We start from the raw sequence: 24,462 nt of genomic DNA on the forward strand, positions 1-24,462 counted from the left end.
ATAAAGTGTATTTTGTTAAAAAATATACTTGCGTATTAAAGTTGTTCTAAAGTGAAAATATATAAGCATGACAAAAGCGTTTACAGGTTTAGCCAAGCGCAGCGCCAGCAACGTAGGTGACGCCGCATGCAACGGTACAGGCATATGCATAGAGTTTCTTGGAATAAACTAATGGGTAAACTAATTATTGTATGAAACTCTATGGGCAAAGATACAAGCTATCTATGCAGGCTATGACCAATGTCACTCTGCGCCATCTGACAACACTGCCCGTATCGACACTCGTTCGCGGTGGTGGTGCAGTTGAAGAAGAGCCTCTGTGGTGTTGCGCGGTTTTTTTCTTTTTTTATATATATTTGTTAATGTGCTACCTAAGAGAACGACGTGGATATGCCGAACAAGTGTTGTGTGCCCGGATGTTATTACCAAGGACGGAAGAAAGTGCAAGTGTTTTCGTTTCCGAAGGAAGAAAACCTGCGGGAAAAATGGATCAGCGCGATATCAAAAAAGGATTTTGTGCCGACCAAGTACACGAAGGTAGGGCACTTTTTCACGGCTCTATTTCTTTTTCTCAGTCCACGTGATTTTTGCTGAGGTTGTAAGAAAACTCGTTGCCTTACGTGTTTGTATTCAATACCCCCTGAACAGCGTTCAGGCCTGCGCATGCCTGCGCCCAAAATTTTGACGTCATATCCGGCAGGCTGACACTTCCAGTAGAAGCCAGGCGTCAACGACATGTATATAACCTCGTTCTATCAAGCTCCTGGCAGCGCTCGGACCGGTTGATTGGTGCAGCGTAGTCGCGTTTATCGTTCCCTTTGTTGTTTTGCAGCAATTTTGTTTCCGTGCGCGATGTGCAGTGGGTAGTAAAATGCCAAATAAGTGTTGTGTGCCGGGATGCACCGGCAACTACGATACGGGGAAGAGGATACAAGTGTTTTCTTTCCCTAAAGACGACGACACTCTGAAGAAGTGGCTACGCGCCATTCCTAGGAAGGACTTCGCGCCCACTTCCTACACTAAGGTAAGAATTATGGTCCTGTTGTGTGCTCCTAGTTGTTCGTACTTGTTAAGCACTTTTACTGTGGTACTTCTCAAGCCAAGATAGACTTATTGTGCCCACACGGACTTTGTAAACATACACAAAGGGGAGAGCATTAGGTTATTTTAATAAGTGACTTCTCAGGCGTTTACAAGACGTTTGTACGTGGCTGCAGATTTGTGCGGATCATTTCCACGCTTCATGCATCGAGAGTACGACTTCATACACGGATGCAAGAACAGGAAACGTTCTTACAGTTGCACTGCCAGTACCGTGGTTGCGCCGTGTATCTGTGCCTACAGTTTTTTCCGGCTGTCCTTCATACCTTTCAGCACCAGACAACAGCATGAGAGAAGCGCCTGATGCCAAGAGGAGCCGACTAGAAGCTTCCCAACTGGCCCGTGCTGTTAAAGAGTCACTGGCTTCACATGAAGCGGAGCAGGAGAGAGACCACTTTTCGTCCCTCAAAGAACTCAAGGTGTTCTTGCAAGTGGCATCAGTGTCGGTGAAGTGGACTATGATCCATAAAGAAAAGTGCATGATGTTTTTGAACATCACCAACGATCGTGAACCATGGTTGAAGGCGTCATTGACGATGTTCGAAAACCTTCCAGTGTCTGCCTGCTATCAAGGCTCCGTGATCAAGAACCTTGGTAACGCTGTTGTACTGGACTGAGTTCACAAAGTAAGCTCCTTGTTGGGAATTTTGGACAACCTGTGCATGCTGTCTGAGGAGCACTGTAGTTATTGCCACCTGTCGCTTACGATACATTCCCTTTTAGACATATTGGAAGGAGCACTAATGAAGACAGGAAGGGCTGTAAAGTTTATGAAGGAACAGCTACTACTGCTTTCTGCAGAGCGTATTCAGTACAGCACACAGGTAATGGTGTTTGCATGCATTCTCCACTCAATATTGCCACATGCCTATAAGTTTTTGAGAGGAACAAGAACACAAACTTTACCCCATCTGAGCACTATCAGGAAAGTGTGCTCATCTGTTCACGTGTGCCCAGAAATTGATTCTCGCGATGCAACTTTCCTTCAGTGTGCTTCCCATAGATTTAAACATCTGCAGCCACATGAACACACCGTGACGTTGATGCTTGACGAAATTCATATCTTTTGATTACAAGGGTGAAAACATATGTGGTGCTGCAGTGAATTCCAACGAGGCAACCACATCAGTACACATAAATATGGTTCAAAGTCTGCTGGGCTCATTCAAGGACGTAGCATACATTCTTCCAGTAAAAACCATACAGGATGACCAACTTCATGCCATACTGAAGAAGGTAATCTCACACTTAGAAGAGATTGGGTACAGGGTCATAGCTGCTGTCTGTGACAATAACTCGCTAAACAGGAAGGCAATGAAGATGTTTCCGCCAAAGCCGATGTTTCGTCATGTTTATCCACATCCGGCAGACCCAGATCGACCGCTGTTTTACATGGTAGATGCTGTGCATCTCTAAGTGCATAAGAAATAATTGGCTGAACCAGAAAAATGCAGGCACTTGCTTTTTCTACCCACGCTTCAAGCTTTTAAACAATGATGTTCGTCCTGAATTCAAAATGACCGCCTCATTTAGGCATTTGAGAGGTTTACCTAAAGAGGAGTCATCTCTGCTTCTAAAGTCTGGGTATGGCTTGACGTCAAAGGCACTTAATCCAAGCAACTTGGAACGGCTGAATGTTAAGCTGGTACTGCAGGTATTTTCTCCACACATAACCGCAGCCCTGGCAGCTTGCAGTGGTGAAGCCAATTTTCAGCATGCGTCAGCAACAGCAGATTTCATCAAAATCATTCTTCACTGGTGGAGTATTGGCAACGTAAAGACACCGAATAAAGGCTTCCATCATTGTAATGTTTACGAAGAACCCATGTTATACTATACAGGTGACCCAAAAGTAGCTTTTCTAAATGCTTTCATTACATGACTCGACATCTGCGAATTTTATGGGCACGACACTGGAGTCGTTACCAAGGAGACATTGAGTGCCCTAAGCCTTTCTGCTCAATTCTTGTTGGAATTGGTAAAGTACTGCATAAGCGAGCTTCACTTCAAGTACGCCCTACTAGGGAAAGTCCAAACGGATCCTCTCGAGAGTTGTTTTGGACAGTACCGGCAGATTGCTGGTGGGCGGTACCACATACCTGTTCGACAGCTCTGTGAAACAGAGGGCAGGATTCGCCTTCAAAATGCCCTCCCAAGGATGAGCACTGATGACCTCAGAGGCATCAAAGAAACAAACAGTGCCATAGATGTAGGCACCTCCTTTAGTGTTCATGTTAGCAACGATGACCTTGATGCGCTCAGAGCACGAATACCAGTTATTGGTTATGTTAGTGGGTATGATGCGCATGCTACAATGAAAATTCTAAAGTGTGAAAGTTGCCAAGAGCACTTGGTTGTTATTGGAAATGAGACCGAAATGGATGAAGACACCCATTCCTTAATCGCACAACTGGACCGAGGTGGCCTCAAATTTCCCTCTGCCCTTGTGATTACAGTAGTCATGCACACGGAGGTTGTACTTATTACAAAGCTTGTGACACAAAAAGCCTGCACACAGTTTCTCCATGGGCCCAACCAAAGGAGTGTCGTTCAGCAACTGACTCTAGGCTCTCTGCCGAGGCTTGAGGACATGGATGCATGTGAAAATGGGTATGCCTACGAGCTCCTTGTCGCACTGGTTGCAAACTGTGCAGCAAACATGCCGAACAACTTGTGCAAACAAAGGAACTGTCTTCTAAATATTAGAAAAGAACAGAGGGCAAAAAACCGAAAAGCTCAAATCTTTCTTGAAAAGTAATTTTCCATACCTTGTACTCTACACATTTGATTGTGTTAAATTGCAGTGCAAGTATTTTATTGCAGTTTTCCGATGTGATTTCTTCGGCCAACTTCTGCCTGTTACAGTACAATGAGCCTTCTTTTGTGTCGTGCATATTTTCTAGCCTTGATTTAAACGGTAGTTTGTTGGGTTGTTATTTGAAATCGTAGTGTTTTCGGCATCTCAATGCGATATGTTTCTTTTTTCTCATTGAACTAAACCTCAGACAGTTCTTGCTGTGGTTGGTGAAGGACTTATTTATGATAACTTGTGGCTGTGTGTGCTTTTCTTGTGCAGAGTGCATACAGAATTATTGTGCAATTTGGTTTGTGTGTTGGGGTTTCTTGTGGATGCCTCTACCTGTAGCAGTGCAGTAAGTGGTTCTTTGCGTCACTTAATCCCACTATAGTCCACAATTTGGTCACCAGTGTGTTTAATGGATAGTGGTTTTTTTTCGCATGTCTTTGACTCTGAAATGCAATGTGTTGTGTTTGATGCCTTTGAAGTGCGGCATTTTTCAATCTGATGAATGAAATAATATTTTTGTCTAACCTACAATTCAAATGGCAGTATCGTTTTAGTGCTCTAACATTTGGCATCGCTTTGGCATTGCAGTGTGCTACGTTCTGCTTTCTGTCACTATACTGAGGCTCCTATAGTGTGTACATTAATGAACAAATGGCTATTTTTGGGTATTGTTACTGTGCGTGTCTTTTATCAGTGTAATAACTTCAGTTATGATTTTATGGTACACAGTATTAAAGGCAGCATGTGTCTATATTACAGCGCAATAACATTTGCTGTCATCCATTTCAGCCACGAACATTGTGTAGTGGTAAATATGCTTGCAGACACCGTCTGCTGTGATCAATAAATATGTATAATTCCATTCGTAGTATTGATTATTACAATTACCCTGATAAATTGTGCGAGCCTGGCGGTCGAGGAACCTGTACATGACATCAGTTCTCGCGAGGCGAGCACGCGGCATGCACTCGCGGCCCTCCCAGCCGGCGCATAGTGACGTAGTTAACATCACATCGTGTGACGCGCAGGCCTGGAACCTGTTCAGGGGGTAATGGTTTGTTGCGAGGAACAACCTACCAACATCTAGTGCACGAACGGCATGGAGACGTTTCTGGATGTGATTGCCGTGGCACTCAGGCACATGTCTCACGCCTGCGCAGGTGTGCGCGGACCACTTTCATTCCTCCTGCCTGGAGCGGACGACAACATACACAGACCCAAGAACGGGGCAGGTGCTGGAAGCGACATTGCCCGTGCCGCGCCTTCGTCCCGGTTCTGTGCCGACAATATTTCCTGTGTGTCCATCCTCTACCTCGAAGCCACAACAAAACGCAACAGAAACTTCAGACGCACGAGGGACTCAAATAGAAGCTGCAAAGCTCGCCGATGGAGTCGACAAAAGGCGCCGCTTCGCAGCACCAGAGCTGAAGGTGTGCTTCAAATGCGTTAAGCTTGAGATGTGGGCGGTTCTCTACTTTAAAGACGTTGGCACGTATCCATGGTTAATTGAAGGTAATGCGAGCAACAAAGACAATAAGAGCTTGTAATGTATAGTCATTTTTGTCCAAATTGTTTGCCGCGCTGTCCTCATTTCATCACGAATGTGCACTGTATGCTTCTCAACGTCCTTGCTGAATGCGAACCGCGGCTGAAGCCTCTGTGATGGCATGACCCGTTATCAAGGAGCCCTGATCAAAAGATTGGGAGCAAGTGTCATCCTGGATACTGATGACAATATAAGCACACTACCAGGAACAAAGCTGCCGTCATTTGCTGCCTACCTTAAACTTCTGTTGTTGATAATTAACCTAGCCTACTTTTAAGTGAAACAAACAAAAAGGCTAAAATTTTGAATGAACGGATAGCTTTGCTGCTTAAAGATAAAGTTCAATAGAATGCACATTTGAATGGCAAATTTTTTAGGGGCACAAATGTGCTCATTGTGCACCATCCAAGTCAACTTTATCTGAATCATTAGAAAATCTTCCGCAGCATGATGGGGTACATGCTGATAATTATTTAGCACTACCTAGAAAACATTCAACTAAGTAGCTGGTTATAAAATTCCATGGTGTGTTGGCTAATTTGTTTATATTCAGTGGTTTAAAAATCAGCTGGCCATGTTTCAAGCTGACCTCTTTTTTTTTGTTTTTTTTTTAGGGGTATAGTGGCAGCATCTCCAGAAAAGATCAGTGTGGAAGAAAATAGGGCCATAATCATACACCTATCTCTCCAAGGGAAAGGTTCGAAATAGGTCCATGACGAAATATCACAAACTTTGGGCTTCAGAAACCCTTCATAAGCTACCATTAAACGGGTTGTCAATATTGAAACTGGTCATTTCGGTAATCAAAGTGAGAAACCCAGTGAAAGGCCTGTTTCTGTCTCTGTTTATGACGACTTGGAAATGGGAAAGCTTGCAGCAAAGTGGATCCCAAAACTTTTGATGACTGGACAAAAGAGCAAACATGTGGAGGCACGAGTGACTGTTTTGAAACTCAATTACTACAGTGGAAACAATGAAGATAACAGGACTATGTGCTCACTATCAACTGTGCTCCTCAATTTGTTTTAGAGCATTTGCAGATAGCGAGTCACATTTCCTTGACAAACAGGTAACTGTAGATGAGACGCAGGTTTATTGCTTTGATCTCGACACAAAGGAACAGTTTAAGGAATGGAAGTACAAAGGCTAAAGAAGTTCCTTGTGCAGAGCTTGTGCAGAAGCAAATGACAGCAGTCTTTAGGGGTGAGAAGGGATTTCTGCGTGTGAGGTCCCTCCAACAGGGTTCAGCCATTTAAGCAGAATATATTCCTGTGCTTCATTGACAAAGTTGAGGCAAGACATCAAGGAAGAGCATTGAGCAAAGCTTCCCAAAGGTGTTATTCTGTTGCACAACAGTGACTCGTCACATACCATTCCAGAAACCTTGCAGCACCCGTGTCATGCTGAGATAAGGCTTAGTTTTATAGCATTAGTTGGAAATATAGCAGTGTGACGTGAATATGCATACTGTATATCACGTGACAAGTGCTTGTGTGATATGCATCACATGCTTGTGTGATGAAGACGTCAAGGTGAAGACAAGCTACCGTCACGACAATGAAAGTGCTAGTGAAGTGTAAATACATGCGCACGCATGCACGTGCTCACACACAAGGAAAACAGCACTTGTAAACCACATTAAAGTGTCTAAAGGGAACCCAAAACAATTTTGAAAGTTTTGTTCAAATGCACCGAGTTGGTAAGGTTGGCCTGTAAAAAGCGTGTAACAACATCTGCATTGCTACAGGTTGTAATGGCTCTGCTCCCCATGTTCTCACACATCTTTGCCCGTTCTATATAAAATGTGGCAAATAATGCCACTCTAGCGAGCAGTATGATTGGCTCACCACTTGTCATCATTGGGGATTAATGAAGCATGCCTCTTCACTAAGTGTATTGTTAATAGGTCATGTCAACACCACCTAGATAGCACAAGGCCTGTTTACTCCAATACATGACGTCACACTACCTGGCCTGAAATTTCCTTTGAAGGCTGTTGCCTATTCTGGAGCATCCCTATTAGATTCTATGGCAGTCGGGCCAGGTAACGTGGAGTTATGGATCGGAATGAAAAGGACTTGTGCTATCTAGGTGGTGTTGGTCATGTGCACATAGTAATTTGGGCACCTGTCAGTATAAGTACACGTGCAATAAAGTTGATGTTTCTTTAAATCACTGGTGCGCTTCCACCTGAAAATGCAGATCTTCTGCTGCAGTTGTTGTCTGCATAGTTGCAACGGTGCATAAGGGAGAATAAAGCAGTGGAATAACGTCTTCTGATGGCAAAAACATTAACCCTTTATTGACGAGTGTTGCTTACAAACAACATACCGAACAGCTTTTTTTTTTTTTTTTTCTTGCGGAATTTTGGTGTTGAGTGTGAAGTTTCTGGCTAAATGTCTTTGACCAACACTGAATGACAGGCGGCAAGCATCATTTGTTGGTTTAGAGCAAGAACACTGCAGAAGGAAGCAGTAGTTTCGCACATGACTTCAGTAACACGGCGTTTCGGGCGTGTTGGTACGACATATGATGAGGCTTATAGCGCACAAAAGGACGAGGGCACAGAAAGACATGGTAGACTTTGGCGCTGACTTACAACAGTGTTTATTTTGAGTAAGAGAGCCACATATTTGGGCAACATTATTAATCGTCTTTCTGCGCACTCGTCCTTTTGTGCACTATAAGCCTCATCAGCACATGACCTGCTTTCTTTTGAAAGCGCGTCAAGAGGAGACAGACCGGTGCAAGATATCTGGCTGCAGTGGTGTCACACGTGTGATGTAAAGCAAATAAATTGTACACCCATGGTTCACATAGGACGAGAGTTGTCTGTATGAATTCCAAACGGTCTTAGGTGGCTTGGGTTGAAGCCCGTTTCCAGTTTTCCGCCCGGGTTTTCCCCCTGTTGGTGAAAAACTTTCTGCAAAATGTTTTTTTCTTTTTGTTGCATATGCTTATTCTCGATGTGTTTTGCATATTTAAATAGTAAATAAATATGCCTTTTTTTTTTGGCACTTACATGTGCTGTCATTAAAAGGTTAACGGTGCTTTGCCGCGCCATTAACCCTTGCCGTGTGACACGCCACCCGAGGCACTTTGCATATATTTGCGGACTTCTTTCACACTCGGAAAAACACTTTTATAGCACGTACTGAGCAACAGAAAGCTGTGTTGGGAGTTTTTCATGTTGCTCTACAATTTTCTCATTGACACTGTTCATCTAATTATAATATTTGAGAAGTTTATAAATAATTAAGAATAATTACGTAATTAGACAAAATGAAAAAAATCTGAGCATTCCCAAGCGATGCCAAACAAGATTACCTTGGTTCTGTCCAGCTACGGGGCATTTGCATATTTTTAATGTTTGGCTAAAGTTACGGTGGGCACCCTGTATGTAGCACTTGTCATTTATAATGCTTCGCTTGGCTTATTCCACATGGCGCTGTAGCCTCATAATTTTAATGCGTAGCATTCTTTGGCTAAATCTGTGTAAATTCGTGTGTGTAGCAAAAAACGAGTGGTGTCGTCTATGTCCGACAAGGTGCATCTCCCCTGCTCTTGTTCATTTTGTGAAACCAACCGCCAGGTGCCGTTGCCAGGTGACAGGACGCATTTCCCGAGAAATGCTATGCGCTGTATGACAATTCCCAAGTAGGGAGTCTCTACCCTAATTTTTTGTTTTTAGTTCAGGTTACAAAGGGTGCTGAATTGATTTTTCCAACCTGAGCACAGAAAACTCATTGAAAACGTACAGCACATAAAATATTTGTAATATTGCGATAAGCATTGTAGAACCGTAAAATTTTATGGTGCACACACTATTACAGTGCAAGGTGTGCACATGGCTCACGAGAACACTTGTTGGTGCATGCAGGTCCCACATCAGCAGCAGTCAGTGAAGAGCATCCAGCAGCTAGGAGCAGGTGCTTCATCAACTCCTTCCTCACAAGTAGTGCACATTCAGGTATGGCTATGCCCCCTGATGGAATTACTATTATGTAGGATATGATGTAGCATTAAAGAACTGCAGGGGTAACTCTATGCCGAGAAAATAGGATCATTGCTCTGCATAATTACTGATAGTCAAAGTGCAAAATGAAACTGTTTTGCTTAGCATTGAAACCTGTCTTGCCACCATTTTCTCATGTTACTTGACATGTTAAATATTATAAAATGAAGAACCAACTAATCTTTATGTGACCTTATGATCTGCCTCTGAGTAATTGTAGAAACACTCAGGGCGCATTTTCACTGCCGCCTACAGCGTCGTGTTGTTAGGCTATTATTGGCTTGCATGTGGAGGGTCGGCAAGGGCGTCTCTACAGTACTGCCTCTCGAGGCACTCTAGGGCGCGTATCCTAGGGTTAGTGAGTTTCCAGAGATGTGGACAGCGTTTGGATGCTAAAAATGATGAAGTGGATGCATCTTCAATGCTATGCTGAATCGACATAGTTGCAGAGCAAGGGCAGCATTCTGCCTTCAGCTGCTGGCATGAGTACTGTGTAGTCTGAGCAGACAACATGAGGCCAATCTTATCTAATTGTTCACTGGACGCTCACTAAGGCCAACAGTTTCCCCTTAGTCAGTCTCGCATTGTGCACCACCGACATGTGACACCTGCAACGTGACTGTCGACGCTCATGATGCCAGCGTGTACTCTTTGAAGCTTTCTGAAGTCTTTCTGAACACTTTTGTGATAACTGGGAAGCTCTTGTTCAATAACCTCAACAAAAGAATGCCAAACGTGCACATGATATTTGAGTAGTATACTGGGGCATAGAGACTGCTTCTGATTTACATTAAGTATCTTACGCCTCTGTGTCACAAAATGTGACCTAATTATTAGATAAATATCATTGCCGATCCAAACTTCTTTACTACAGAATGACTTGAGTGGAACGTTTCTGTGGCCAGCTGCCACAGCACACCGCTTGTGCTCACGATGAAAACATAGCATGTCGCATGCTGGAAGCATAAATACGCACAAATAATGCGTTATGTGGTGCAACCTTACATCAGGAACCAAATAAACCCGACAGGTAATGAAGCCAAGGAAAGCACAGGGAAAGCTATTTGTAGTCTTTAATTGAAGGTGTAGAAATGATAAGCTGAAGGGAAATGAAAGTGGACGAGGAAATAACTTGCCACCGGTGGGAGCCAAGCCCATATCCTCCGTATTACACATGCTTTGCTCTACCATTTCTACACTCACCAATTCTGCACTCCAATTAAAACAACATGTAACTTCCCCAATGATATCCCAGGCTTTATTATCTGTTTGCTTCATGTGGTGGTCACTAACTATAATTGGGCCCCTTGGTTTTTCCTTCTGCTCGTTCCTTACACGAAGAAGTTGTATTTATTATATGTGAAGTTGTCATTCCACACAAAGTGTTACAGATCAAAAAGAACAGCACTGCGAAATGCACGGAGTGAGACTTCTATGACCGCACTACTTGCATAGCTTCTACAGTATTGCATGCTAAGTATGGAACGGAACGTAGAGGCTGTGAGGTGCCACAATACTCGACAGAGGAAGCTCATTCCCCTTCCATTTTGCAGGGCCATCACACGCAGTCCGGAAAGACTTGTCAAACTAGCAACTCGCCCATTGCACTTGACCAAGGTGAGAACAACAAGGCCAAGCTGGTCGCTGCCATTCAAAGTGCTGGTTGCTCATCCATTGACTGCTAGCTGCCTGCCAATTTTAATCACAGGTCGAATGAGGGGTGTCACTGAGTCATTTTGATAAATGGACTTCTCTTTGTCATAGCAGACAAAGACAAGCCAAGGTTGCTTGTTGAAACTGAACTCCAGAGATGTTTCTTGTTCGACCACTGTTCTTCAATTCTTAGCCTCTATCTTCCCGTGATCATTTGTCACCAGCGTTCATGTGACGTATGCAGGAGACATTTAGGAGGTGTGATGTATGTTGCAGATAATCTTGCATGCGAGATTATTGATGTCTGGCATGGACCATAAGGGAGACTAGTTGCAGGCTGAATTGCAGAAAAGCATTCACACCTCATCTCAGGATTTAATTCTCAAGCTGCTAACTGCTAACTCAGCATGCCAGCTACTAGTTTACAACTCTAAGATAAGCCACTCTGCAAATACCAGATCTTTGCATGTTGTGAAGCAAAACTGAAAGAAGCAATGCGTGAAATGTAACTGTTTTGATGCGAAACCATCAAATGGCTCATTGAGCGAAAAAGCCAGCATCTGGCATCTGTGGCAGCCTAAATTTCCATTGACTGTGATACCACGTTACGAGCGCGCCTCAGTGGAGTTCCCATTGGCTGCGACGCCACAGCACGAGCGTGCCTCGGAGTAGAGCGGGTGAAACAGGGCACCATCGTGCCAGGTGTTGCATGAGGGGAGAAGGCATCGACGCTACGTCGCTCTCGCTCTCAGAAGCCTGTGTTATCCTCGCGTTAATTGTCCATCCAAGCTCTTGCCTGCATCTAACTGCGCCTTGGTAACGCCAAATCAAAACGCAGCAGGTGTCTCAACATGCTCACTTGCCTGCAAGGGGTTCACAACTCGAAGGACCGCTCAGCAGTGTTCAATTGGACATTAATGCTTTCACATTCATAACTCATAAGAGGTGCTTGGTGTCCTCGTATTTTTTTTTTTTTTCACCAAAGCACCTCTTGCAAGAAAGCAACCAATTGCATTGTCTTCAAATAATCTGGAGAGTATATTTCTGGACTACAAAGAATTGGAAAGGCAGTACTGCTGTGTTGAAAGACCTGAAGAAAAAGGCATAGTTTTTCGCACAGTGCCCCTTCTCAGCATGAAGTGAATATAAATAAAAACAATATGCAAGAGGCACTTCCTAGGAGTTATGCTGGCTGCTGCTATGTATAGGGCTGTATCCTCCATTTGATATCGGGCAACGCTACAAAGGCTATAGCGAGACTTTCTTCACTGCTTGCATGGTGCTTCACTTACGAATGAAAGGTGTGGGTATGTGTCAAGTGATTTGATGTAAAGTGAACTCATTACATTTACGTCAACAAAAATTTGACATAATTATTGCATGCTAGGCATTGCACATCTGAACCTGTTTAGCGCGCAACAATTGGAGGAGTATGTTTCTGTGACCACAGCGGCCACAGCATGCCACTTGCATTATTGGATGCAGCCTCAAGTCCACAAGTTGCAGTTGTGATGTATGAAGTAGTTATTCCGTTGCAGTTTGCAGATCAAAAACAACTGCACTACTAAATGCGTGGGGTGAGACTTCTATAACCGCACTGCCTGTGTAGCTTTTGAAGCTTTTGCAGCGTTCCCTCCAAGTTGTGAAACAGAGGATGGTGTTCTTCAAAAGTTATGCAACAACAGTGTGAGTGCAAGCAGTAGTTTGTTGTTCAGACGGAGGAGTTTCCAAAATTGTCGGGCAAATCTTTCTATGCTACGAGAATCGTCTCCGAGCGATATAAATAAAGGGGATCTGAGGGCTTTTTTTTTTTTGTTAGTTGCAACCATACGACGAAAGTAGGCAACAAAGCCAGAGAAAAATGGTAAGGAAAAGGGAAATGAAAGTGGACTAAAAGACAACTTCGTGCAGGCTGGTGCCGAACCCACATCTTTCACATTATGTGTGTGGTGCTTTACGAGTTAAGCTGCCACGGGAGCCATTCTCCCTTGTGCTTTCTTGGGTATAGTTGTGTGGGTGTGTGTGCATGTGCGTGCGTGCAGGTTGGCTGTAGCAGCATTAGCCAGCACCACTTCTACATCCACTGTGGTGGATAAAGAAGACCCTTTCAACCGTAGGATTTACATGTAATGTATGAACTTAGGAGCAGGAAACAGAATTGTGGCACTCGGAACAAATAGTCTTTGTGTCAGCACTGTGGTTTCTGTGTCTGCAGAGCATGGAGACATAACTGTCATCACATGATTCACTTACCTTGCAGTGGTGGTATGGTTGCAGCTCTATGTCAATGCCATCTAAGTGTACGGCGCCTGCCTGTAGTCTGGTCATCACTTAGACAGAAAGAACTTCAAGAGTCTTCTCATTTTCAATTTTTTCAAGTGTTGTTTCATTGCTCATTGGGATGGCAGGCAGGCTGTTTACGTTGCATGTACAGTCGCGGACAGAATATTATGGACCATGAGATCTAAGAAAAAGCTGAATATCTCCGCAACCTCACAACAAAATCTGGTATTTGCAATTTGGACCTCGACTAGAATATGCTAACAACGTTGTCGTGGGCAGTTTTACTGGTTACTGCTACAGGCTGCTCGGGAATTGAACGTTTTCGGAGATCCCGTGGTCCATTTTATTCTGTCCGCGAGTGTACATTAGTGAGCACTTGTAGTCAGATTTCATACTGTTATTAAGGTAATAGCTTTTACACCATTGCATCCTCATGCCACAATGCTGTCTTTAATGAGGTTCTCCATCAAATGAGAGACACTACTGCAATTTGGTATGTATTGTAGAAGGAAGACCCCGAAGGCCAGATCCTGTGAATTGCATCCTTTTCTGTTTCACATTTTCTTCTTTCCACCCCATCTTCCTGAGCTTGTGGTATGACTTCACCACACTTGGTCGCACTGCATTTTATGAAACTTGGCGAACAACAGCGCCACGTTTGTCAGCAGACGCTGTTCTTTAGATGATACACAAGGACAGCGAAGTTGTCTTTTCATCACCTGACCAAACTTTCCTGTTGATATGGGTACCAACATGCCAGCTGTTCTCCCCCATGCATTCTGTGATCGTGAAGGGATCCTCAAATTTGGCCCATGGTTTCTTGCCCGGCTAGCGACTACTTCACTAGACCCATAGCTTATCTCTTACCTGGTGCTGTGGGCGCATGATGGTGCTGGTAGTTAAAACACTTTTGAATGTTTTGTGCTTTCCAAGCAGCTCTCTATGAGCCTATTCTTCAATAGTGTGGCATACTGCCTGTTGCGTGACGTGACGTGAAGGGTGGCTAAATCTAGGACAGTAGAGTGAAAAGAGCATTCAATGCTGCTTTGGTGGCACATCGCTCCCACTCCATCCCTAGACTAAGCCTCCCTTGCGAAACCTAAAAAGAAGCCTAACGCCAGCAGGCACCATTGACTTCCGGCTACACGTCACTTCTGATGTAAGGCACCTGTGCGAAGTCCCCATATTTGCGACTTAGTTGCCAACCTTGTTACAGGTGCAGACAATGACCTCCTTGGCACTGTGTGGATGAATGTTGAAAGTGGTGAACTCCTTGCCATGACCTCAAGCCCGCCAGCAACTGAGTCGGCGAGAGGTAGACCTTCTGGACAAATGTCCCTTTCTTCCATTCTTGAATAACGCAATGCTCTGTTTGCTGACAGCTCACAGCTTCGCGGTACTGATTTGCTTGAGCATCATATTTCGAGAAGGAACCACCCATCTATGCGTCCACTACACTGTACGAGAACATGCTGTTGTTTTGGAATCGCATGAAGTGTGGCGCTGTAAGAACAAGGATATGAAAAGGAACGAAACACTGGCATGAGCGCTTGCTTTCCACCACAAAATTTTATTTCTGGATTGGTTATATACTTATACGCAAACAAGACCAAAGTGCACAGTGACTTATATGCAACAAAGAAGGATGAAACAACATCAAAAAACAGAAGTCAAGGGAACCTGAGTAATGCATGGCAGATGTAGCCTCGTCTTGGCATGCACAAATAACCCAGTGCCTTGGTGGACAATGCCAAGGAAGGTTGACTGATGCGTTGGTCAGTGACAAAGATGCGCTCATTTCTTATGATAAACCTTACAATCTCAGATTTATTTCTGCCAACAATAGCAGTATCTTCTACAAGAGGGAAGCATGCATGCATGTAGTGAAAAGCTAGCAAACCATCGCCTGATACATTCTTCTCTTCGTTTCTATGCTCTCCCAAGTGTTCATTAAACAAATTCATAAAAAGTTCATCGAAAAAAAGTTCCTTTCTAAAGAACTGCCTTATTTGCTCATGCCCAGAGAGATTGCTACATCTGCAATGCTCTACTCAGTATATATATCTTTTTTCTTGCTTTTCTTTATTTGTATCTTAAACCGATCCCAGAATTAAATTTTGTTGTTGAGGTTGAACCTTGTGTCTGTATTTCGTTTCTTTTTGTGTCCTCCTTGCAGTTCTACACGTCATGCCATTCCAAGATGATCGACCAAAAAGCCCACATCATCACTCTTGTGCTGTTGTTGCCAAACAAGCATGTAAAATGCTAACCGCTGGCATAATTAGACCATCGTGTAGTGGTCTGCTGCAACACCGCTCCTGTTGTACTTGCTCGCAAAAATAATGGCATTTTGCAGTTCTGGGTTGACTGCGGAGATCTCGACAAGCATACTAAACGGGACTCTTACGCTCTGGCTAGCGTTGATGATGCCACTGATGGAGTTCGGAAAGCAAGATACTGTTCATAGTTAGTTTTCTCAGGTTAGCATTCTCGGGTAAGCCTCAATTTTTATGTCAGCCAAGAGGTTTAGTAAGGCAGTTGTGAGCAAAGGCTCCTGAAGTAACCATGTACAACCTCCCAAGCCTCAGCTCTGGTCCAACATCAATTGATTAGCCTGCCCCAGCTGATCAACTGATCTGTATGAAATTCGTTGCTTCTGGAAGAAATAAAAACAATTTGTGACTAATGTTTGCAGAATCTTTGCAGAGTCTGATATTATGTTCCCAAATTGGCAAAGCTTGCGAGGACGAAAAGTAAAATTTTGCCTTGCCTACAAAATATGTGTCTGGGCTAGTCGGCAATCTACAATGCAAGCTCGCAGCGCAGAAACAAGCAAGGGTGAGAAGAATGTAAATGAGGACAATTGCTGGCCCTCGTTTTAAGTTATCATTCTCGTCTGTTTCTGTGCTGTGAATTTACATGTACTACAAGAAAAATAGACATTGCTCCGATGGCGATAAAGGGTGGTGGAAGCATTGGTGACCACAGAGCATAGCAGTAGGTCATGCCAGTAGTGGTGGCGCTGCTGTTGCTATTTGGATTGCCTTGCTCACACGGCGAGCTGGGTGAGCTTGTTGCAAATAGGCCGGCATTTTGGCACTATGGGCAATATCGTATGCATATTTGACATTGGCTTTCCACTCATGGTGTTAGTTAGATGCTTGCCTGTAACAGTAATAGGCAGCACTTAACGACCAGATGCAAATAATAAATGTAACTCTGCAAGAAAGATGACCACAATGCTGCCGCCGGGGTGCAGGGCACTCCGATCTGAGTTGGCTGACATTTCCTGAGCTGCTGAGAAAATGTGCACGTTTACAAAAGGCCGGCACCTTCTTTAAATGTTTTAATGCATATACAGCCTTTACACACACAAACACAGTGTCCAGAGAGTTGAAAGGCTACATGCTTATTTTGGCATACCATGAATGTCGCGCAGTAAGCAGTTCAAAATCCCAATCGGAACAAAGCATATGGGCAGTCACGTTCACGTAACGCGACAAATCTTCAAATGGCACATTCGCTGCCATTCGCCTTCTCTTGCCTTGTTCTCTGCTCCTACAAGGAAGTGCACCCTTGTCGTTGCATAAAACTTGATGAGGCTGTGAATAATAATGTTATCTTTCCAGTGTTATGTGCAGTGAACTGGAGCGAGTTGATTTGTAGTCAATGCAGAAATCAAGTACAATATGCTATTTGTTTTTAGTTTGCTAAGCTGAAGCTGTACATAAACAAGCCTTCCATGTTTGAAGTAAATGTCTGCAGTTCATCATATGGGTGAAGTACTCCTCCCCTGGCAGCACTTGAACAGACATTTGGTCTTCCTGGTCATTCTCTGTGCTGCATAGCCTGTTATGTAGTAAATTAATTACTGAATAATTACTTAATAACAGTTACTAAATAACAATTATTAAATTATTTATATCAACTACGTCAAAAAGAAACCTTCCTCCAGATTTTCAGGCGTGTGCACAGTAAAGATCACTGAATGTGTTCGAACAGAAGTGTCACTGATACACATATTACTAACTGGATGAATAAAGTAAGCCTCTAGCCAGCTAGCATGCGACAGTACTTTTTCCTAGCACTTTAATAGATGTGGACAATGGCTCACATGAGCTTACACTCAGGTGCAGAGCATGTGTTTGGTGTTTTAAATGTTTATACATTATTGCTTCTTTCTTGAGAGGGAGAGAGAAAAGTTCATTAAACATAGCCCCCTGCTGTGATGCTCCCACCTCCCGTTCTGACCACCATAACATTGCTGCTCAGTGAACTGGGGCCGATTCCAGTTCCTGTGGACCCTGTCCCTGATAACCATGCTGTGATGGGCTCGAGTAGGGGACATGGTGTAAACTGTACACTTCATTTTTTTTTTATTTTTTTAGTTTCTGATATTTCATGGTTTTGATCAACGCTTGTGGAAAAAAATATGTCAGCTTCAATATGACTCTTTGTTTTAATTGGAACAAATTTCATTCATATAGGTTCAACAGGTGCCTTTCCCATCTGTTCTTGTGGTCAAAGTCATGTAAAACTTTTAAAAAACAGACAACCAAAGAAACTTTCTAGGAGCATTCATATTGATAATTTATGGCTGCATTGTGCCACACCTGTGGTTCTACAGAAAGCTCTAGAGTGTGATATGGAGACATTGCCTCCCTCCAAAGAAATTTTGAACAAGACGAATGTAACAGGACGTCGAGTAGACATGTTGTAAGTTGTGTTACGAGTGCATAGGCTTATTTGACAAACTGCACTGGGACGCCCTCATCCATGGTTTCATCCTTGCACCAGGGTGCCCCGGTTGCCACCGGTGCGGTTTGTCAATGATGCTCGTAGTTTCACGTCATTCTTTATTTGACAGAGCTGCGCGTCGGTGCCCGCTGCCTGGCTAATGTCCTGACTCTTTGGTCTGTGAACTTGTGGATGCTAGATGCTGCGTCTTTCACACTTAAATTTGCATGCCTCTCCTTCTGTGCTTAAAGTGGACATCCTCACAGCCAAGCTGCCACAGCTTTGTACGGGACTCGGTCTTTTCCAATCGGGTTGTCTGTACAGTCTTTGTAAAAAATACACGGGCTGGCTCGCCCACACCATGTGTGGTCAGAGGGTCATGCCAGGGCACTTTGATTGTTGGCGCGCCTTTAGGCAGGGGGTTACTGAGGATGAGGAGGTATCCGCTCTTGCAATTGTGCATCCACAGCTGCTGTGTAAATAGCAAGTGTGCTGCTCGGGTTACCATTTTCTCTTGTCCTTTTCTTCCCTCCAATGGTGCTTGTCTTGGCGCCTGGTTGAAAGACTATCGCTGTACCACTGTTGCTAAGTGAGCTCCACAAGTATCTCGCTGCTTGCATTTCGAGCTACAATCTGCAAACCATTCCTTTTTTACATCAGTAGCTGGCCTGACGAAGAGGACAATTTTGGATGACAGAGCACAGGGATCATCCACAAATAGCGACGAGTAGTGTGTGAAGGCAATGCCGATTATGGCACAGTGTTTCGAACACCGCAGGCCAGGATTCAGATGTTGGTTCAAGGAAAATGGTCGTCTACTTCAGCCTTGACGTTGTGACAGCTTTTTGGCATTCTGTGAATGGAAAGATCAAGATGCTGAAGGACCTTTAACAGCCACAGTGGGAAAGAAAAGTGGTTTACAGCTCAAGGCACAAGCTGCAGGATGTTTGTAGAGCTTGCATGGCAATGCCAGTAATTTGACAACCTTTCAACCAAGCATTGAGGCAGGCGACATTGGACAGCAGAAATATTTGAGGAAACTAAACAGCGAACAGCACACTTACTGCTCAGCAGACAGTGCGACCCCCCCCCCCCCCGGCGCCGCCCCCTGTGGGTGCTCGTCAACACCAACACTAGGTACCTCCAGGGCCATAACCAGGGTTAGGGTTGGTGGTTCTGACAACCCCTGAAATTATCACTGTGACAATATACTGTTTAGCACAATCTCTATATATGTGGGTATATAAGTGCAATGTACATGTCAAAATATTTATGTTTATACTATTACATGTCAGTGATGTGCTTGATTCACATGCAGAAATAAGTAAATACTTCAAAATGGCCACCACCGTTCCTGCAGAACCTCACCTCAGTAATCTTGGCCTAAGCTAATTCTGGGTCTGATCATTTTCCCTGGTGCTGCCTTGCACCTGCTTCAGGCCCGATCACACCAGCATTCATATATTGACAAAGGCTGCACTTGGCTTCACTTACTAGGCACATCTTTCTCAATGTCATGTAGCTTGTTCAGTGGCAGAACAGACTGAGTTGAAGAGCCAGGAGCTGTGTAACTAAGCTGTAGTAGGTGAGCTTATGTGTGGGATTTGTATGTGGAAAATGTGAAAACAAAGTGTAAACCTGTGCTGTCATTTGTGGATAAGGAAAAGAACATTTCGTTTGTCAGTACTTTCTCTGCTTGATGGTAAAGGAATTCCAGTCAATGTGGACATGGTTTATGTGCGTGACACTGGTAAGTCAGTTGATTCATTCATGATGACTAGTGATGACCAAAGTCCACTCTATGCGTTTTGGGTGAGACGCATTAATTTGCAGTATGCCCATTTTTCTGCACGCTGTGCGTACAGGTGCATGCAGGTACAAGTCGCTAGCCAAAGAGGTAAAGACCAACCCGTTCAACAAGAGCTGTGCAGTGATCGGCTGCGGCAACAATCACCGAACGCGCTGGCTTTTAATGAAGGAAGTGTGTTATAAACACAAAGTGCTTAGGGGCAAGTGCAGATGCGGCGTCTACGACTTTCATCGCTTCCCGTCCTATCGCAAGTGGCGTGACAAATGGATTGCAGCACTGCGCCTACCAGATGACGAGTTCATCGATAGCAGTTGGGTAAATGCACTTCTGCTGTCTGCTGTGGAGATACAGTTGATCTTCTTCATTGATTGTGTTGATTGAATTCAAACTACTTGGGGCTGTCAATCTTCATTTGTAGTGTCCGAGGTTCCTCAGCCACTGCGGTCACATTAACAGGGAAGACAGGACAGTACACAAAAACACTTGTCCGTTAGATGCACAGCTAGGAAGCCCAAAGGACTTAATTATACTTGGAGCACTGCACTAGCGGGTCTCTCATAAACCATGCAGAATGTAAATTCCCTGAATAAACCAAGCATTTGTGGAATAAAATACAATTCAAAACAGATAAATGTGTTGTTTTGGACACAACAGTAAACTGCCTAGTCGCTTTGTCGATGACCGGTTCCTTAGCAGTCATCGATACACAGTTGGCATCAAAGGTATATGAACCCACGGGTTTTAAATGCTGAATATACTTGCCCTGGTATGTGAATTTCATGTTTATGCTAGTGCATGTAAACAGTTTATCATACAGCTTTACAAACTGCAGTCAGAAACTGCACAGAAATTTGCCATTTCCGCAGATCCCGTTGTTCATTTTGACACACTCACTGTACAGATTAGCTTGAATGTCAAACATGAGCATGCTTTTATGGTTTATACCTTATGTATGTCCTGTCAGCAGCAATTTGTCACTGTGTTCCCCAGCCTTTGGAAAGAGGAACACTATTATGTTTGAGTAAAGTAAAACTTTCCATTGTAAATCATCGTCTCAATAACTCATTGTTTTGTCTTAATAATGTTTTGTACAAATTATATATAACCAACATTTCTGACATTTCAGACAAAATATATGTTCTTGAGGAGTTTGAATGAACATGAGTTGGCTGTAACCATACATCTGTTAATGTTCTCGGCGTTGCCTACAGATTGCATGTATTTACTGTTTTCAGGTGTGCTCGGAGCACTTTGTTCGTGGAAGGCCGACATTTACACATCCAGTGCCAACACTGGATCTTGGCTACAGTTACGGGGTAGGTGAATGATTGCATTGCCAAATGAAAATCGCCAGCCTCAGTGTAAGCTTTAGTTTGCAAGTGTCAAGCCAAAGAACTTAATTCGGCTTGGGTTACTGTTTAAATCCCGAGTTCACCATGACTAAACTTGGAAAGGCAGAAAGTGAAAGCTTAGGAAACTTCCTGTACGTGATGGACAATTACAGACAATCGAAAGCATTGAAAGAAGACATGTTGGTGTGTAGAGTTAATGTACAGACCATTTTATTCAGTGCACTGCTGTATTGCATAGACAGCGGTGTGCCATCTCTGAAAAAGCTGATTTAACCACTGTGCTGGCTTGGGTGCATGTTCTGTGTTGTAACCAGCTATATGGGGTGATAATATTTTTAAGCTTTATGGAATTTTTAAACATTGCCTGGGGCAAGTAGCTTAATTCTTGTCCTTGAGCTCTATTATTTCAAGAGGCTGACATTACTGGCACGAGAAATTGAAGTACATGTTCAATTAATTAACTTCTTAATTATTTACTTTACAGCACATATTGCAGTTTACAAATTGTAGCAGGCCAGTTTGCAAAACGTATTCACTTGAAACGAATTTCCGGGATTACATCGGTTTCGACGATAGATATGTGCCCAACATAATGCTAAGAGAGAGAGAAAGATAACTCTGTGGATTAGAGCAAACAGGGCTATTCAATGTTCTAGGTCACGTAAAGAAGACGAAAGGGAGCTGGTCAGACAATTAATGGGCAGGGGAGATGATGGATGGTCTGTTAGAGCTGCAGAATCGTTGCTAAGAGAACCGCAGTTGAGGATGGCAGAGAACAAATTGGGGTGGTGAAATTAGGAAGTGTGCTGGGATAAGATGGGGAATCAGTCTCCACAGAACAGGGGTAATTGGAGATCTCTGGGAGAGGCCTTTGTCCTACAGTGAACATGAATGGGCTGATGATGATGACATATATGGCATTCCATTGCTTTTGGGGTTGATCCAGGCTGTAAGGGAGCAGGTTGTAATGTTTTCTTTTCTGCGTTACAATAAATCAGCTGAATGCATTGATTTAACTAGAGTGCAGTTAATGCAGAGCATAGCTCAAGGTAGCCACACTTTGAAATTGGCATATTTTACTAGCCAACATCCCCTGCTTGCTGTCATGGACACTGAAGCATTTACAAATTAAAACATTAGTTTAAATTAAACCAATTAAACCAATCCTGCACTTTGGGGCAGCTTTCTTTCTCACCTTGGCTCCCAGTGCACTGCCTTTGGGATTGACTGCCATCATGCCATGATCATCATGCCGTAGTCATTGTCATGTGGTCATCATTGTGCCATCATATTGCACTTGTCACTGCACATACAGACTCGCATCTGAAGCACAATTGCTCACCTTAGACATGTTGCACCATCGTGCAATACTACTTTGCAGAACCGCACTCAAGGCTAGATCGCCAGCTCCATTTCATCAACTACCACAGTAGTTGGAATCTGCATAACTCTGTGCTGCAAAGCGGCACATGAAGAAGCTGCAACGCTCCCCTCCTCACTTGACGACCGCTTGGAAGTGGCAAGCTATCGAAGTTCAAGTTAGCTTCTGCAGGTCTTGAACTGCATGATCTGTGTGACGATCGCATTAGGGCCGAATAGGGGCTTGATAGCCTTGAAGACCCAAATTAGCAATTCAGGCAACAGTAATGCCTCACTGTGGAGATATCCCAGGCACAGATGGCAATGTTACCCAGATGCAGTGTTCACGGCTCAAGTTCCATAGACAGTTTAACACAATCCTACACGCAGTGTGCAACATAGGCCAGTGCTTTGTTCCTCATGCGCAGGGCGTGGAAATCCAGATGCCACGGAAGACTTTGGGCACCTCGTGCTGGACAAGAGATGTTTCCACGCAGAAGGATGCCCCCTTGACATGCGCAGGGATGTGCCAGACTGAGAGTTTGACTGGTTGGCTTAGGGACAATTCCACACAGTGGGAAAGACCTTATGAGCATGTTCATGTGGAACATTCATATGCGGACATGAAGTGGTTGCAGGAATACACATCATTGAAAGGACCTTCCGCGTGTCGAACCAAAGGAAAGGTATAGAAGCAGGTGAAGTGCCGACTGCAGTTAGACACTTCTGCAGGTTATTTATTTGTATTTATATGTTCTTATTCTTGAATGAATAGTTGCGGGAAGGAATTTGATGGCTAGCCTCTGCGGTGCTTCGTGGTAGAGGGAAAAAGAGTCCCTGTGCGTACAAGTCCGCAACATTGGAGCTGTGAACATGGGACTGGCTCAGTGGCACCACCTCACAGAGGTGCCCGCACGTGTACAGAGACCTGCAAATATCAAGGGTGGGCATATTCTCACTATTCATGCCTTATTATAAATGTTTTCTTATGAGCCATTTCTGGCTCCTGTCTTGTGCCCTTTGGAATCAACAAAAGCCATTAAGTTTGAATTAGTTCTATTTGATTTTAAGTGGCCTCAATATAGCATTTTAGTCTAAAGGAAATGCTTGACCCTTTTGAGCATTCAAGTATTGTTATTAAGCAATTTCTTAACAAGTTTATGTGATGATACCACATGAATTTTATAATTATATTGTTCATTTCGTTGCTGTAGCGTGTTGCTATTTTGTACTGTAATGAGTAGAGCTGTTTTTTACCTAGTGTTTTCTATTCTCTTGTCCTCAAATGTTTGTGTGCAAAATTCTTTTGTGGTTGGTCTGCTGTATTGCCAAGTTAAAAGGAGGCAGGACCTCTGTCAAGCTTGCAAGCTTGACAGAGGTCCTCGGTGTCCTTCTCTATTTCAGAGAAAATAAGACTGATTGATTGATTGATTTAAAATAACTGCATGAAAACCAGAATTTAGATTTGCTCTTAGTTAGCCACATATTGTAGTATTGAATTATTACAAGTTTACTATGCAACATATGAAGCCAAGCAGATACTGGGCACAACGTAGATACAGAGTATGAAATTAATGAAGGCACACTACCATTGTGAGTAAGTGCTCAAGGCATTTGTTTATTTTTATTTTTTCTTTGTGTGTGTGTAATATATGTACATATATATATAGCTTTATTTTTCAAATACGACACACAGCATTCATGTACTGTCGAAGCTTGTTGTAACAAAGTTGCACTTGACATGAAAATACCCTTGTTATATCCAAACTTCGTTGTGGGCATATATTCGTTACATGCTGA

At 43.6% G+C, this 24,462-nt stretch overlaps 2 protein-coding genes across 5 annotated transcripts in view; both read left to right on the forward strand.

The window, feature by feature from the left end:
• Positions 1–131: 131 nt before the first annotated feature.
• On the forward strand, positions 132–24,429 carry LOC129381353 (uncharacterized). Of its 4 annotated transcripts, XM_055064124.2 has the most exons (9): positions 562–1,024; positions 5,068–5,337; positions 9,334–9,423; positions 11,022–11,085; positions 14,621–14,719; positions 20,007–20,266; positions 21,187–21,267; positions 23,091–23,360; positions 23,438–24,429. In XM_055064124.2, the coding sequence occupies exons 1-8, from the start codon at positions 872–874 to the stop codon at positions 23,352–23,354; spliced, it is 1,281 nt and encodes a 426-aa protein (XP_054920099.2). In that variant the 5' UTR covers positions 562–871; the 3' UTR covers positions 23,355–23,360; positions 23,438–24,429. The 4 variants fall into 4 exon arrangements, with proteins under 4 accessions (XP_054920100.2, XP_054920101.2, XP_054920099.2 ...); XM_055064125.2 differs by lacking the exon at positions 562–1,024 and adding an exon at positions 132–537 and having other exon boundaries at positions 23,091–24,429; XM_055064123.2 differs by having other exon boundaries at positions 563–1,024; positions 23,091–24,429.
• LOC126518038 (tetratricopeptide repeat protein 39B-like) overlaps positions 23,374–24,462 on the forward strand; it is a 176,191-nt gene continuing 175,102 nt past the window's right edge. Inside the window, exon 1 of the mRNA XM_055064122.2 lies at positions 23,374–23,605. The gene's annotated coding sequence lies outside the window, so the exon portion shown is untranslated. The remainder of the gene's footprint in view (positions 23,606–24,462) is intronic.

Source organism: Dermacentor andersoni, chromosome 11, assembly GCF_023375885.2.
Source record: "Dermacentor andersoni chromosome 11, qqDerAnde1_hic_scaffold, whole genome shotgun sequence".
NCBI classification, from domain to species: Eukaryota; Metazoa; Arthropoda; class Arachnida; order Ixodida; family Ixodidae; genus Dermacentor; species Dermacentor andersoni.